Raw genomic sequence first — 16,064 nt, 5'->3', positions numbered from 1 at the left:
TCAAACAGCAGCCAACGGCTGTTGTCAAGTCTGTGAGTACTCTTCGCGTCCTTTCTTTTTTTTGCTTCAAATCAGCAACTTAAAGTTGAATATGCTTTTGTTTTAAAAAGGCATCGAGGAGGAAAAAGCTTGCAAGCCAGTTTCAAATAAAGTGGTCATCATGCACCAGAACTGCCGATCATCGGAGGAGGTGGACATTCCGTTTTGTGAAGGATATTGCAACACTTACTCAAAGTAAGCTCCAAATCAATCTGTGAATAGAATACTGTAAATTCCGGACGACGAGCCGCTTCTTTTTTCATACATTTTAAACACTCATATTGAAATACAATGATTTTGTTTTATTTTTAAATCTTCACCTTAATATCTTTCTGTTTAAATAGTTGAACAATACTTAATAAAACAGCGAGCATAAAAATACGCATACAAAACAATGAGGTGACTTCTGGAAAATTTCATAGAGAGAATGTTTTTACCAACATTTTTCATATAATACATAACATGTGCAAAACGAGAGGTTTGACACAAATCTACTTTTTAATATTTATAACTACTCACAATATTTTGACTTTTGCACCCAAAAGTCCTTAATTTATACATCCAAATTGAACAGCAGTTATCTGGGCAGCACGGTGGAGCAGTGGTTAGCGCTTGTGCGGCACAGTTCTGAGGTCATGACATCGAATCTCCTGTGTGGAGTTTGCATGTTCTCCCCGTGCTTGCGTGGGTTTTCTCCGGGCTCTCTGGTTTCTCCCACATTCCACAAACATGAATGAGCGTGCGAATTGTCTGTCCCTGTGTGCCCTGCGACTGGCTGGCAACCAGTTCAGGGTGTCCCCTGCCCACTGCCCCGAAGATAGCTGGGATGGGCTCCAGCACCCCCGCGACCCTACTGAGGATTAGCGGTGCAGATAATGCATGGATGGATGGATGTTATCTATCATAAATGCTACTCTTGTCTACATATCATCGGCATAAATATCACGTCAATGGAATTTCATTTGATCCATGAAGAACGATGACAGGCAAATGCAATCCGGTCAATCACTGCAGAAACCTCCTATGATAAAGAACACCCAAAAACAGATATGTTTATGTGAAATTAGGTGTGCTCTGTAGTTTAGAACTTATGGTAAATCAAAAGTATGTTTGCACATTTAATTTTCCTTCTTTTTTTTTCTCTCCATTAGATACTCAGAGGAGCCGTATACCCTGCAGCCCACCTGCTCCGTTTGCAAAGGGGCACGGTCTAGCAATCGCACCGTCGACTTAATGTGTCTGAATGGAGACACTATTCCCTACACGTACATCCACGTGGACGAGTGCAGATGCGAACACAGAGGCTGCTCCACAACTGCAGCGGGTCCAGCCCGAAAGAGGAGAAGTTTTACCATTTTGTAATTTCCAGATGGAGACACTTAAGAAGTCAAATTACAACATTTGAATGGTCTCTGACCTTTAAAATCAAATAAAGGTTCTGCATCTCATTTCTCATTTTGGTGTCTTCTTGCCTTAGTTGCATTCAAATGGATGTTGAGTCTAGTACGCCCACACTTAAAACAAAGCAACCTTTTCAATTACATCTTTTGTTTTGGAATTTTTCAACTTCCAAGAAGAACAGGAGAGGACTGTGCAAAAAAAAAACCCTCACAATGGCAAATTCCAAATGTGTTCTAAAATCCCACCCCGGAGCCCTTTCTTTTTAGTAAATCTTCTACCTTATAAAAAGCAGGTCCACCCTGAAGGGTGTGGTAATCAAAGAACAGCAAAATTATTAACAGGGACAATAATTTAAACAGTGCTTAACAGTCAAAACAACAAACGGCATTGAGCAATGATAGTCTAACTAACAAACTAGCTGGTAAGACCAGAACGGAATCAGGACCCAAATGCGTAGCGTTGACCACAAGTTTATTGATAGAAAGAGGAAGGGCAGCAACCACGATCCCGTGCTCGCCGGGAAAGGAGAGCAAAAACGTGGTCGGGATCAAAAACGGGTCGTAAGCCGGGATGGGAGAGCAAACGTGTTCGGGGTCAAAAACGGGTCATAGCCGGAGACGAACGGGGAGATCAGGAAAGGACGGGTAAAAATATGGGTTCAAAAATCAGGACCGACAGGAGTCAGAGTCAAAATGCTTGCAGTGTAGAAACAGGTTCGCTGACGGACTGACAACAGGCTAGTGAAAGGAATGGGCTTAAAAAGGACTGGGAACCGATGAGGTACCCCGCAGCGGCTTGCGCCAAACGAGCGGGCTCCGGGTGATCCAAATCAGTTGTCATGACACTAGCATCCTATGTAATCTCCTTTGCAGGTTTCCAATATTACGAAACAGAAACAAGCAGGATAAACCTGTAGCGGATGTAGCATGTAACCGAAACTACCTCTAGTGGTAATACTGTATGTAAAAAAAAGTTTTATAGTATTGGACATATTCTAGTAAACCATTGATTATAAGCAGATCCTCCAAGAACACACAATTTTGTAGACCACACCCACATAAAAAAGATGGGAAAGTTGGTCTTAGATTGGTAGTTGCTTGGCTAAACTATTCAGAAGGGTTTTCATGAGAGGTTGGACCGTGCCCAATGCTGTGAAAGTGTATTGACTTAATGATGTTTAACTTAAGCGTGTGTTATTATTGCGCAAAACAAAGATATCATTGACTCATTGGGTTTATAAAAACATACGTTTGAGTAAGATCAAGCAGGACCTAGCAAAACGGCGGATACAAATTCGGGAAAAAAATATAATTGAAATACGGCTCGGATTTTGTTTACCACATACAGGCTTTTTTGGAGGTGGAAATCTGTAAAAACTGTCAAAATGTCTGAGGTTCTATAAAAAGAATTTGTCCTTTAATATCAAAGATTTTTCATTTATGTAAGAGTTTCTAAAATGTGCGATTAATTTTTGAAGATACTTAATACATTTTTTTTCTAAGTTTACGTAGGGGTGAGCAACACAGCGAATTTTGGTATCGGTATAACAAGTTAACACAGGCTAGCACCCTCCGATACTGTCTTCTTGGAAATGTTATTAAAATCGAATAAATGCATTATCCCCGCCATCCACTGAGTTAGTTCAGTATAATTTTAATAAACCCGGCCCAAAGATAATAGGCAATGTAAATGTTTTATTTATTTATTTAATTAAAAGAAAACAAATAACAGTATAAAAAATGAAATGCTTCCATTAAAACAACAGTTTTCAAACAAAAGTCAATACAGTTAAACCACCCCAAAAAAACAATACAATTAAAATACAAATATAGCGCTGAAACTGCACTTATCAAGATCACAAACGACCTCCTCGATGCCGCTGATTCTGGTTTACTGTCCATTCTCATCCACCTCGACTCGTCTCCGCTCCATGGGGAGCAGAGCTTTCAGCCGCTCTGACCCCCAGCTCTAGAACTCATTGCCACCTGAGCTCTGCAACTCTGTGACCCTGTCCACCTTCAAATGTGGAATCAAAACTCACCTTTTCAGACTTCCCTTTTCTTGATGATCAGCCTCACATCCGACCCCCTTTAACCTCTGCTGTATTTTTTTTTTTGCCATTTATTACTTGCTTATTTTATTCCTGATTTATTCAAGCTTAGTTGTTGTTACTATATGTACAGCGACTTTGGCTGTCCTGAAAGTCAAGAGAGTCAAACCGACGAAAAGTATCAATCCAACAAAATACAAATACTGCATAACAATTTCAACAAGACAATCTGATCCAACTACTCACTCCGTATCGATAGTGTCGATATTTGTATTTGATACGTTTAAACTTTAGTAGACACTTAAATAAAGAGGGACATCAATGGATTTTGAACTTGCACTGAGAACAGGGAGAGAATCCTTCAGATAAGGAATTCCACCCGTTCTAAAGGCCCTTCCTGAGACCTTTCTCTTTCTTACTTATCCCAAGCTAAAAATGCTGATCTTCCTCAAAGGGTGTGGATATCAAAGGGCAGCAACATGATTGGCTGATAGTGACAATGATGCAATAGTCAAAACAACGAACAACAGTGCGTAGTAATAGTCAAAATAGTAACTGGCATCCTATGAAATCTCCTTTGCAAGGGTCCAGGATAAACTTGTCAGCTTTTAGTATCTTAGAGGTGTTTGGGGCACGATAAAGGTTTTTTTGTTTGTTTATTTTTGCAAACTATAACTATCTTTGCAAAAAGTCCAACACGGCCAATGTATGTGCTGGAACAATCTTACCTTGACTGAAAGTGACCAATAGTATCTCCATGCTTGATGAGAATAATTATAAAGTCAATATTTAGTCGGCGTGTGCTCCACAAAGACTTTATTTATCAAGACATGAACACCTCAGTAGATAGAGCCACAACCCACTGCTTAAATTGTTCTAGTTGATTGAGAAGCTCATACAGTGTTTATTCAAGTCTTTCTTTGGAAAAATCTCAAAAGTACATGAACAAAAGAGTATCATATGGAAAGCATACACTGACCATGTTTGGTTTCCATGCAGGAGAGCGTACGGGGATGTGGAAAGATGAAGTATATCAAGGAAGACCCACGTGCGTCACAAAGAGATGCCCAAGTTGTGTTGTTGTAAGCGAGCGCTTCATAAGCGTGTGATGAGACAGTGACACCCACAGTGTCACCCCTCCTAATTTGCAAACAGCCAAAGAAGTATATTATGTGGGAGCGCTCCTTCTGGACCAGTTCACCCAGTTGATACCGATGGGAGCTCGTAGGATGGCGCTCGGGCGGGTGGTACCATGGCTAAGCCTCTGCTTCGGACTTGCTGCTGCATCTAGTGGTATGTATACACACAGAGCAGGTAGACTTGTGGTGCAAGAGTTGTATCTGTTCCATCAAAAAAAAAACAATCATTTTTTTTGTCTTTATACAGTAAGATTAAAGGGTTTCTCCTTTCTGTGCAAAGTAAAACAAATTAACAAAGATAAAAATGTGAAAAAGATATCTTATTCAATCTCCTAAACTACAGTACTTTATAAATCCAGATTTGTATGTTTTTGTATGTGATTTATAGGCTCCAAAACAGCTCACCCAATTTTTGTGAAAATGTATACAGTTGTACTTTAGGCCTTCGCGAATGTCTTTAGCTGGGTTTTTGTGTCAAGGCACACCCCAAAAATTGATAAATATCTTCCCTTGTGGGGACTGCTTTTGTGGGGTCTCTAACAACCATTGGCTACCAATTTGGGTACTGTAGCCCCTGACTACCGAACACTCCAAGCATCTGAATCCTATCTTGTATTGGAACCAACCCCTTGATTGATCGCTCCATAATTCCCTTCTAAGAGAAAAAAGCCTTGTGAAATTCTTTACCTCTGACTTTTCAATGAACACTACTCTTGACCAATTGAAAGAGTTTTTTCACAGTCCTTTTCCTGTGATAGCTTCTGAAGACCTGCATTTGGGAAAACAATGGACATAACATACTTCGGATTCAAAAATCTTCAAACAGGAGTGACAGATTCAAATGATGATTGACACATTTATATTTAGGATGTGTATTCAAATATTAGCCGAAAATAAAAGTGCGTAATACAACTGGGAATCCATTTTTACGAGTGCTTATCACGAGCAAGTGGACACTATCAGTGATTAACTTCTGAAAAAATCACAATGTCTAAAAATTGGCAAAAGTAAAATAGACGCTTGCAGAGGTTTTAGAGCTGTAAACTGGTCATCTCCAAATAGCCACTTTTGGAAACGCCGTAACACACCTTTAGAAAAAGGTGTGAAGTACAATTAGTTTTTCAGATTGTGATCAAATTTGACCTGGGACCTGGTAAGGCTTCATGCTATTGCCCCGGCTATTTTCCAGCTAAGATGCCAATGCTACACTCTTCCATAGAAATGTGATTGCAAAAAAAAAAAACAGGCGAGAATAAAAACCTTTTATTCCTGTGTGTTCCAACTTACTCAATGTTAGTAACACTTGAAGTGATTATTTTACTCAGGACAAAACTTCAGATAGTTACCTTTTGAAAGAGACAAAACCGTCCATATTCTCCAAAAGGTGTACGAACAGCATTCAATTTACATTGGGTCCGTCTTGGATTGAGATTTTAGGGGAATTTTACAAGAACGTTTAGGGGTCAATGTAATGACCGGTACAAGCAGGGGATCCAAATGCGTAACGTTTCACACAATTCTTTATTAAGGGATCGGGGAAGTCAGGGCGAGAGGAGAAAGATAGCAATCTGGTGCTCGCTGGGCAGGAGGAGCGGGAAGCCCTTGCAAACGAAGCGTGGTCGAAGATCGGAACAAGTCGGTCAGCCGGGACAGGAGAACGGAGCTTGGATCTGGTATCGATACAGGAAACAGAATCAGGATATGGGTATCAGGGACAGGAGAACGGAGCTTGGATCGGGGATCGATACAGGAATTAGGTCAGTATCAAAACGGGAGCCAGAGTCCAAAGTGCTTGCTATGCATGCGCTGAGGTTCACACACGGACTGACCAAGAGTGAACGAGAAGGACGTGTTTAAATAGGAGGAGGACTAATTAAGGAACGAGTGGTAGCTGCTGCTGAAAGGTTGAGCGCAGATCAGGGCAATTGGCAAATCATGACAGTGAAGGCCTCTCCTCAATATGAGTGCGGTCCGTTTTTACTCAATGATTGATGTTCTTATTATTTCTTTGTTTTATTTTCAAAATATATTTATGTCAGAAATTGACTTCATTACTTTTTGGAGTGATTTATTGTTGCACTTATTTAGTACTGACTTGTTTATTTTCTTTCCAACTCTTTGTACTGCATACTCTATTTTTTTAATTAAGGTAGAAAAAGATTTATTTGAGAAATGAGTTATGTTTTTATCAGAGATTTGCTTTGAAAAACCCGATTTGGCACAACTTTAACCAGATCCGAGTTCCGGCGGCCTTGAGTTGACTGACCTTGAGACCCCTGATCCAAATCATCCCTCAAAAAGTGAACATAGCTGATTTATAAAAAAATATACTGTATATATAATCCTAAATGAAAAAAAAGTTTTTTTCACTCATGACTGGGCACAGGTTTTCTCGTGGTCTTGTCAAGCCCTCCTAACTTACTCTTAGTACACGTCAAATCCCATTTCAAGATTTTGATGAGAAAATCCGCCTAAGGTTTTACACGTTATATCGTTGTAAGAAGAAGGATTGGAAAAGAAAAAAACTCTCAGAAACTGTAAAGTATATCATGATTCTAACAATGTGAGCATTTCTTAGTGGACTAACAATTGATTGATACAATAATGTAAGTTATGATCTTTTCTTAAGTTATTCTGGGGATTAGGTCTCTAATAAGCCTTTGGTGTCAACTGGTCTTCTCTTTTTTTCTTTTTAGAGGATTTGTTCATTTTGTGACGTGATGTTTGTTCCAACATGATTGAAAAAAAGAAATAAATGCGAAAATACTCCTCCAAAAATCTTTTGTGTCATGACATTGCCAAACCACAGAAAAACTCGATATATATATTTTTAAGTCGCCCTATTGAAAGGTATTTTTCCACGTTCCATTCAATTCCGTATAGGTTGGGCCTCAGTTAAATATGTGCCCAAACAATTCATGTTTTTTTCCTACAATAACAGTGACTTGCGAAACTATTTGTCCTCCTAGAACTTTGTGACCTTTTGCCACATTTCAAACTTCAAACATAGAGATATTAAACTGTAACTCTGTCCAGAAGTTCAGTGAGGATCTCTGAATTATTCAATGTTGATCTAAATGACTAACGATGATAAATGGAATCCACCTGTGTGTAATCAAGTCTCTGTATAAATGCACCTGTGACGTGATATTCTCAGAGGTCTGTTTAAAGCACATAGAGCTTCATGAAGAAAGAGGAACACACCAGGCAGGTCCGAGATACTGTTGTGGAGAAGTTTAAAGATGGATTTGGATACCAAAAGATTTCCCAAGCTTTAAACATCCCAAGGAGCACCGTGCAAGCAATAATATTGAAATGGAAGAAGTATCAGACTGCTGCAAATCTCCCAAGATCGGGCCGTCCCCCTATACTTACAAGAGCTGATCAGAAATGCAGTCCATGATCAACTTCATGATTGTGTCCCACGTATTATTGATTCTTCACAATAAATTACAATTTTGTATCTTTACGTTTGAAGTCTGAAATGTGGCAAAAGCTCACAAAGTTAAAGGGGGCCAAATAGTTCCGCAACCCACTGTACCTTGGGTGCCTCACAGTTGAAATTATCTGGGTTCAATTGCAGCACACAAACTCCTGTTTGGAGTTTGCATGTTTCTCCAGAGCTTGCTTGGGAACCCCTTGACACCATGGTGAGGATAAATGGTTATAAAATGATGAACTTCATTTGCAGAAATGAGTGTGTCCAACGACGAGCAGCAGTTCTGTAGCACTTGGGGAAACCATCATTTCCGGACCTTCGATGGAGTATTCTATCAGCTTCGCTCGGATTGCAACTATCTGCTGGCGTCCAACTGTAAGGGCAGCTTTGAGGACTTCAACATCCAGCTGCAGCGACAACAAACCAGCTGGGGCGCTCCTATCAAGCGGGTCACTATGAGACTAGAGGGGGCGGCCGTGGAACTGTCCAACTCTTCCATCGTGGTCAACGACGAGATGTGAGAACATCAATACCAATTTAGTGGCTTAACACCGGAGGTTAACCAGCAATCATTTTTCTGCCCTCTAGAGTGACGATGCCTTTCAGCCAGGCAGGCCTCACCATCCTAAGAACATTCTCCTATGTTAAATTTCAAACATCAAGTGGCGTGGTTGTCATGTGGAATGAAGACGACTCGCTTTGGGTAAGTCTAACCCAGGATTCGGAGTAATATTAACTCCATCATTTGGTCCTTTGAGCCAGTTCCTACCCAATGTGCTTTACTAGACGAAAATAGTTGTGATTTGGAATCGCCTTCGTTCCTTTAATCACCATATTGAACCCTCAGAAAAAACAAATTTTAATATTAAATACGTGATATATGGGATTTCTTCTTACATTTTTTTCCTTTCATTTGTAATTTGAAGGTTGAATTGGATGCTAAGTACAAGAACCAGACTTGTGGTTTGTGTGGCGATTTCAATGGAGATCACACTGATGGTGAGTGAATTCTCTTTTAGACCACAGGTGCAATAAATAGGATCTTACGAACACGGACAAACATGAACATTTAACCTTCTTTTCTTCTGATAGTTAGTTACCTGTGAAAATAGATTAAAAAAAGAATTAGTAAAATTAAAGAATAATCATTTTTCAATTGTATCTGTTCTTGTTCGGTCGGTAGATACATCTCATTTTTTTAATTGTAATTTTCCTACATTACTGTTTATGTTGAGAAATACTTTAACAAGATCGAAAAAACGAATACTTTGGAGGATTTAATAAAATGAATGTGTTTTTTTTTCCTATTACAATTTATGTTGATGGTTATCTTTTTTAAATGAGTAAATTTGTGTATTATCAATAATACCTCTATTGTTTTAAAGTTTATATTGACAATTATTTTAATCAAGTAAAAATAAAATAATTTTATGTATTTTAGAATACATATAGTTTTTCTTATTTTTGAAATTTATCCTAATATTTTTTGGGATTAAAAAATGCAATTATTTTCTGATAAAATTTAAAATATAAAAAATACAGGTACTATTAAAATACTTTATTCTAAAAACATACCCACATTTTTAATAAATGTTTAATTGACTATTTTTCTTTATTTAAGAAAATAATAATAATGAGCAAGGTTCACATTTAATTGGTCAAACTGCACGGTACCGTCTATAGGAAAGGAGGACATAGACTCAACATCGCAGTTTTTGTTCACTGGACTGGCATCTTGAAATATAGCCTGAGTAAAATAAATCAATTAATAAATACAATTTTATATGAACTGCATGTAGTATATAACAGGATATAAAAACCTAATTTTAATGTAGCCATTTAAATTTGATCTCTGATCATTACCGATTTGCCTGAATTTTAGTATTTAAATGTACGGAATGCCCGTTTTCAGGAGCCCCCGAGGAATTTCACGATTCCTGGAAAACCAACGGTCCAGCTGACAACTGTGCTGAAACCTTGGCCCTCTCTCCTGACGTCTGCTCAATGAATCAGGTAGCGAATGCCAGAGTAGCATTTTTGGCCAAACCCAGTTTAACCCAATGATGTGCGGTGAAGTTTGTGACTGGCGAGGCACAGTCATATTTACAAATAAATGAACCTACAGCGTATTCATCATTTGATTGCAGAACAAGAAAGTATATACATTTAGAGTGCTCACTCAGCATCTGTAGTTGCTCATCTGTTATATATTACATTCTAGTTTTATTAATCATTTTTGCTAATATAATGTAAAAAACCAAAAGTTGGGAAGCTAAATGAGAAAGTGTTTGAGGAGAAGATCAAAATGCGGACACACATTGCAGATTGACAGTCTTCAATGGGGATGAGGGACATAACAAAAGGTGCTCCGTTGAGGAGGGGAATGGAAAAACTAGCAACAAAACCACAGTCTATAAAAAGGAAAGGCTGTAATGAATACAAAGTCTTACTAAATAGCGGCGAGGCTGAGAGGGCTCTTTTGACAGGAGGGGGGAGGGGATACATTTCAACGATCCAACAATGAATGTCTGTTAATGTTGCCCCTTAATACTGTATTCTCAACCAGGTTTGCTTCACAGTAAAAACACTGAATAAGTTTAACAATTTGATATATTTTTTTAATTTAATAATTTCAGGATGAGACACAGCCTCACTTCCTCCACCTGTCACCAGTTTTGGGCGCGTTACTGAAAAAAAATCATTAGTTACAGTTGTTAGATAGATAGATAGATAGATAGATAGATAGATAGATAAATAGATAGATAGATAGATAGATAGATAGATAGATAGATAGATAGATACTTTGTTCATCCCCGAAGGGAAATTCACATTTCCAGCAGCATCCCTGAGCTGAGAACAATCGAAAATAACACGGGAGCTGCTGGAGTGGCTGCCATTCGTGACGGCGCCGGAAGAAAAGATTCAATTTGAATCATGTACAAACAAACAAACAATTGAATCATGTACAAACAAACAAACAAACAAAATATTCATAATAAAATGGGGGGAAAATAATTTCTGATACTGATATAACCAGGTAAAACTAATTTTAAGTTACCTGTCCAAATGAATGTTGTGCCATCTAGTTACTTCATATAAAAAGTAATTCCCTTACCCCCATATAACTGATGCCTAAAAGTCACACGTTTCTCTGAAAATATATGAATGGAGGAAAACTTGTACACCAACCCGTGTATGTCTCGGCGTTTGCAATCTTGAGAGTTTGCGAACGAAGAATTAGCCAAGACACTCCATATACATTTGGTCTGTGGGCTTCATAGCACTCAAATATTTCCTTCTCTATTACTGAATACTGTCCAAAACATTTTCTTCTTTCTCCAGGTATGGTGTATTGCAAAAACAATTTTACAAATAAAAAGACAGAAATTCATCACACTTTTTCTGTAAATTCTGTAATCACGTTTGCTTTATTGATTTTGTTGTCCCTGTATAAACCACACCCCCTCCCCATGCACTGCCTACCATTCGCTACCGGTAGCACACAACCAAATATGTGCACATAAACCGCCCCAATTATTTCAATATTTCATTTTATAATTTGTAAATAAGGCTTAGATGCAAGTATATACAGTAAGGAGAATATCTCCATGAGGACAATTTCAGCGCTCTCTTACTGTAGGTAACTACAGACACGCCCACCCTTCTTAGCTGTTGCTGGTGGATTGATGGTTGTATGCCACATAGTTAGTGATGGAGGAACAGTTACAGTAGAGCTCAAATGATGTAGTAATTCATAATTCACTTTTGTTTTTATGACAGTCAAATTACAAAATGTTATTAATAACAAGTTACAATACTCAATATTGAGAAAAGTAATAACATTCCTTTGTAACGCACAAGTCCCAACACTAAATGCACTCACTGGCTTGAACATGTCACTTTTCTTCCCACCCTGTAGAGATCAGATTGTGAGAATTTGATATCAGAAGCCTCAACCCTCAGCTGTACCAACCGGATCGATACAGACCTCTTTGTGGATGCTTGCATGAAAGACTTGTGCTCCTGCGAAAGCAACTCCACCATCTGCCTGTGTCCGACCGTGGCCGAGTACTCACGCCAATGTGCTCACGCAGGCGGGACCCCTGGAGAATGGAACGTCCATTTGTGCAGTGAGGAAAACTATCTCTGATGCTCGATGATCTGAATCATTTTGGGTTGACCATTTTTCCTTATGATTACCAGCTCAAAAGACATGCCCGTTTAACATGGAGTACAAAGCATGTGGGAGCCCCTGCATGGACACCTGCAGTGACCCGCAGAGGAGCCAAGTGTGTGAGGAACATTGCGTAGATGGATGCTTCTGTCCACCTGGTAGGCTCACAGACAAGCCTCATTAAATTGATGTGTTTCAAGATAAAAGCTGAGCTGTTTTGCAGATGATGTATTTTGATCTGTGTCATAGCGATTTACCGTAAATTCCGGACTATAGAGCGCACCTGATTATAAGCCGCACCCACCACATTTTAAGAGGAAAATCGATTTTGTTCATACACAAGCCGCACCTGTATATAAGCCGCATGCGCCCACATTAAAAAATTGTAACACAAACACAAAATTGATCCAAACCCGACTTCAAGTCCCACGATTGAAACTAAATGTCCTTCATTAAAGTCCACAGTCCAAAAATCACAGCCGGCAAAATCTCATCTCATCTCATTAGCCGTACCGCTTATCCTCATTAGGGTCGCGGGGGGGGCTGGAGCCCATCCCAGCCATCTTCGGGCAGTGGGCAGGGGACACCCTGAACTGGTTGCCAGCCAATCGCAGGGCACACGGGGACAGACAACTCATTCGCTCATTCACACCTAGGGACAATTTGGACCGGCCAATTCACCTGAAATGCATGTTTTTGGAATGTGGGAGGAAACCGGAGTGCCCGGAGGAAACCCACGCAAGCACGGGGAGAACATACAAACTCCGCACAGAAAGTCTGGAGCTGGATTTGAACCCACGACAGGTTCCCATGACATGAACTGTGCCGCACAAGCGCTAACCACTGCGCCGCCGTGCTGCCCAAAATGAAAGCCGGCAAAATGAACGGAAAATTATACCGGTACTTAAGGTTTGATGCAGACCTGCAGAGTCTGGGTCCCGTTGAAAGTAATCCAAGGAAAAAAGTGTATATTTCCAAAGGTAAGGGTGGGAAAAATATATCAGATGAAAACATTTACTCACACAACTCCTTTTTCTTTAACCAACTTTTTACCCCCTCTTCTTTCCTTATCTGTCCCTCACCTTTAGCGGTCCCCACTTAAACTCGGCACCCGGCATTTGTTTCGCCCCTCATTTTTCGTTCACCCGTGCAAAACATATCAGAATAAGTGTCTAAGATAAATACAAATAAATACATTACAAAAATATACAGTTGCAAATACATATTATACATGGGTTACACATATTTACAAAGAAAGACGGTACACCGAGAGAGTTTTCAAAGCTTTAATAATAATAATATAGCTTTCATCCCAAACCGTGCCTGTGACAGGGCAGCTAATGGTAGCAACACTCGAGCGCCGCTGGCGGCCGTTAGAAAAATTACATAAATTGGCCACATCACTGAATAAGCCGCAGGGTTGAAAATTAGGGCAAAATAGTAGCGGCTTATAGTCCGGAATTAACGGTAATACTATGTTTCAAATTTAATATTTGTTAGAATTTCTGATTGTCTTTATCCCAGATTATCCATTAGAGGGCGCTAAAAGTACACTCTATGAAATAACGATCAATCTCATCATCTCGAAGGAGCTACATATTGTCAAGACCAGAACGGAAACAAGACCCAATTGCGTTACGTTTCTCACAAGTTTTATTAAAGGAAAGAGGAAGGGCTGCGCCCACAATCCGGCGTTCGCTAGGCGCGGGAACCAAGTCGCTCTCCTACTCAGGCTGTGATCCGAACACGGAAGTGGATCTTCCGTAGCGAGCAACGGCGGTGTCAAGGATGGAAAAAACAGGTCGATAACCGGGACAGGAGAGCAAAAACGTGGTCGGGGTCAGAAACGGGTTGTAAGCCGGGACGGAAGAGCAGACGTGGTCGGGATCAAAAATTGATCGTTAGTCGGGACGGGAGAGCAGACGTGGTCAGAATTAAAACGGGTTGAAGCCAGGGGACAGACGGGAGCAAAAAAAAGGTGGGAGTCAGGGTCGAAAAATGCTTGCCTAGTGTTAACTGAGGTTCAAAGACGGACTGACAAGAGGGGACAGATAGGAGTGGGTTTAAATAGATACAGAGTCCGAAGCATTTGGCGCCAAAGGAACGGGCACAGGTGATTCACATCGGTAATCATGACACATATATATTATTTCCCAGTTCATTGATTTAACGATGAATTATCAACACTTACAAAAGTACACACATTGATTCACATAGACAACTGAATTTATTCAATCTAACGTCAATTATCAAACATTTGAAGGATTTTCTGGAGTGGTGGGTGTATTGTGAAAAGGGAAAATAGCTGGTGAAAAAAGTGAAGTATTTGTAGCAAGGGCTTCACACTACAACACAATGCCCAAACAAGAAGCCAGATAACCACTAATTTCCTTACGCATTCTCCACCAAGGGACCCTCTTGGACGACATTGGTGATAGTGGCTGCTTGCCCGTGGACCAGTGCTCCTGTATGCACAACGGCAAGGCTTACAAACCTGGAGAATCCTACTCCAGGGCATGTCAGAAATGGTGATGACGATGCTCTCTTCTTCATTCTGTTTAGTGAAGTCCATTTACTGACTTTGCCGTTGTTTCTGCAGTACGTGTGCTCAGGGAGAGTGGAGTTGTCAGGAGACTGACTGTCCTGGTGTGTGCTCTATCCTGGGAGGCGCACACATCTCCACCTACGACGATAAGACGTACACTTTTCATGGCGACTGCTCTTATGTTCTTACAAAGGTGTTTTATTATTGACATGTGTCACTGCATATTTCGTCATGATTGTATGATTTCTTCATTTCTAACCTCTCTATTAGTTCACTCATTTATTTCCTACGTCGTTGTTATTGGACTTTCTCTCGATTCGGTTATTCTTCAGCTTCTTTATCATCTGAACTGTGTTTTATTTTGTAGCCAGAAAATTGACTTGTTATATCAGTTCCTGTTAGAACCAATTTTGACAAAGTACTCTTCCTTGGGGATTTTCCTCTTCGATTTTTTTCATAGTCTCATATTTACTTTAAGACTGCCCTCTCAGTATAAAAGTAACTGTCAGACATTTTGGCTACACACTTGATAATTTTCAGCCATCGTGCTGTAGCTCATTTATACCCAGAATATTTTTTAATTTTTCTCACAACCCAGACATAAATTGAACGTACGGAAGAAAAAGCCCTTCTTCATAAAGTTTTTCCCTACAATGTGCCGAATTCAGGCTTCTTGTTTTTATGCGTTAATGTAAGGAACAAGCAGATAAAATAAATTGTTATGAAGCTTATACACAAAGTATTAAATTATGCTTAGCTTAACGATATAGTGTCAGGACCAGAACGGAAACAGGACCTACTTGCGTGACGTTTACCACAAGTTTTATTGGAGGAAGGGCTGCGCCCACGATCCGGTGTTCTCTGGGCGCGGGAGGCAAGTTGCTCTCGTACTCGGATAGTGATCCGAACACGGAAGTGGATCTTCCGTAGCGAGCAATGGCGGTGTCAGGGGCGGAAAACTGGTCGGTAGCCGGGACCGGGAGAGCAAGATGTGGTCGCGGTCGTAAACGAATCGTAAGCCAGAACAGGAGAGCACACGTAGTCGGGAACAGAAGGGGTTGTGAGCCGGGAGGGAGAGCAGACGTGATCGGGAACAAAACGGGTTGTAGCTAGAGACAAACGGGAGCAAAAACGGGACAGGCGGGGTCAGGGTCGAAAAAGGCTTGCCTCGTATTCACGGAGATTCGCAGACGGACCGACAACACCGGATTGACAGGACAGGGTTCAAATAGTGACTGGGAGCCAATGAGAATCCGCGGCGATTGGCGCCAAATGAG

General features: G+C 40.2%; 2 protein-coding genes across 2 annotated transcripts in view; both read left to right on the top strand.

Moving 5' to 3' along the window:
- Positions 1-2: 2 nt before the first annotated feature.
- Positions 3-1,401, top strand: LOC148362581 (intestinal mucin-like protein). The gene is made up of 3 exons (XM_088340038.1): positions 3-32; positions 111-234; positions 1,191-1,401. The coding sequence occupies exons 2-3, from the start codon at positions 161-163 to the stop codon at positions 1,399-1,401; spliced, it is 285 nt and encodes a 94-aa protein (XP_088196164.1). The 5' UTR covers positions 3-32; positions 111-160.
- A 6,921-nt stretch (positions 1,402-8,322) lies between these two features.
- The window catches only part of LOC148362580 (uncharacterized), a 38,868-nt gene continuing 31,126 nt past the window's right edge, over positions 8,323-16,064 (top strand). Inside the window, exons 1-8 of the mRNA XM_088340428.1 lie at positions 8,323-8,585; positions 8,657-8,771; positions 8,995-9,067; positions 9,981-10,081; positions 11,988-12,198; positions 12,272-12,400; positions 14,653-14,770; positions 14,842-14,980. Coding sequence (XP_088196554.1) covers positions 8,323-8,585; positions 8,657-8,771; positions 8,995-9,067; positions 9,981-10,081; positions 11,988-12,198; positions 12,272-12,400; positions 14,653-14,770; positions 14,842-14,980 — 1,149 coding nt within the window. The remainder of the gene's footprint in view (positions 8,586-8,656; positions 8,772-8,994; positions 9,068-9,980; positions 10,082-11,987; positions 12,199-12,271; positions 12,401-14,652; positions 14,771-14,841; positions 14,981-16,064) is intronic.

Source organism: Urocampus carinirostris, chromosome 7 (assembly GCF_059441175.1).
Source record: "Urocampus carinirostris isolate Australia breed hairy pipefish chromosome 7, RoL_Ucar_1.0, whole genome shotgun sequence".
Taxonomy (NCBI): domain Eukaryota; kingdom Metazoa; phylum Chordata; class Actinopteri; order Syngnathiformes; family Syngnathidae; genus Urocampus; species Urocampus carinirostris.
This window is presented reverse-complemented; position numbering and strand designations above follow the sequence as displayed.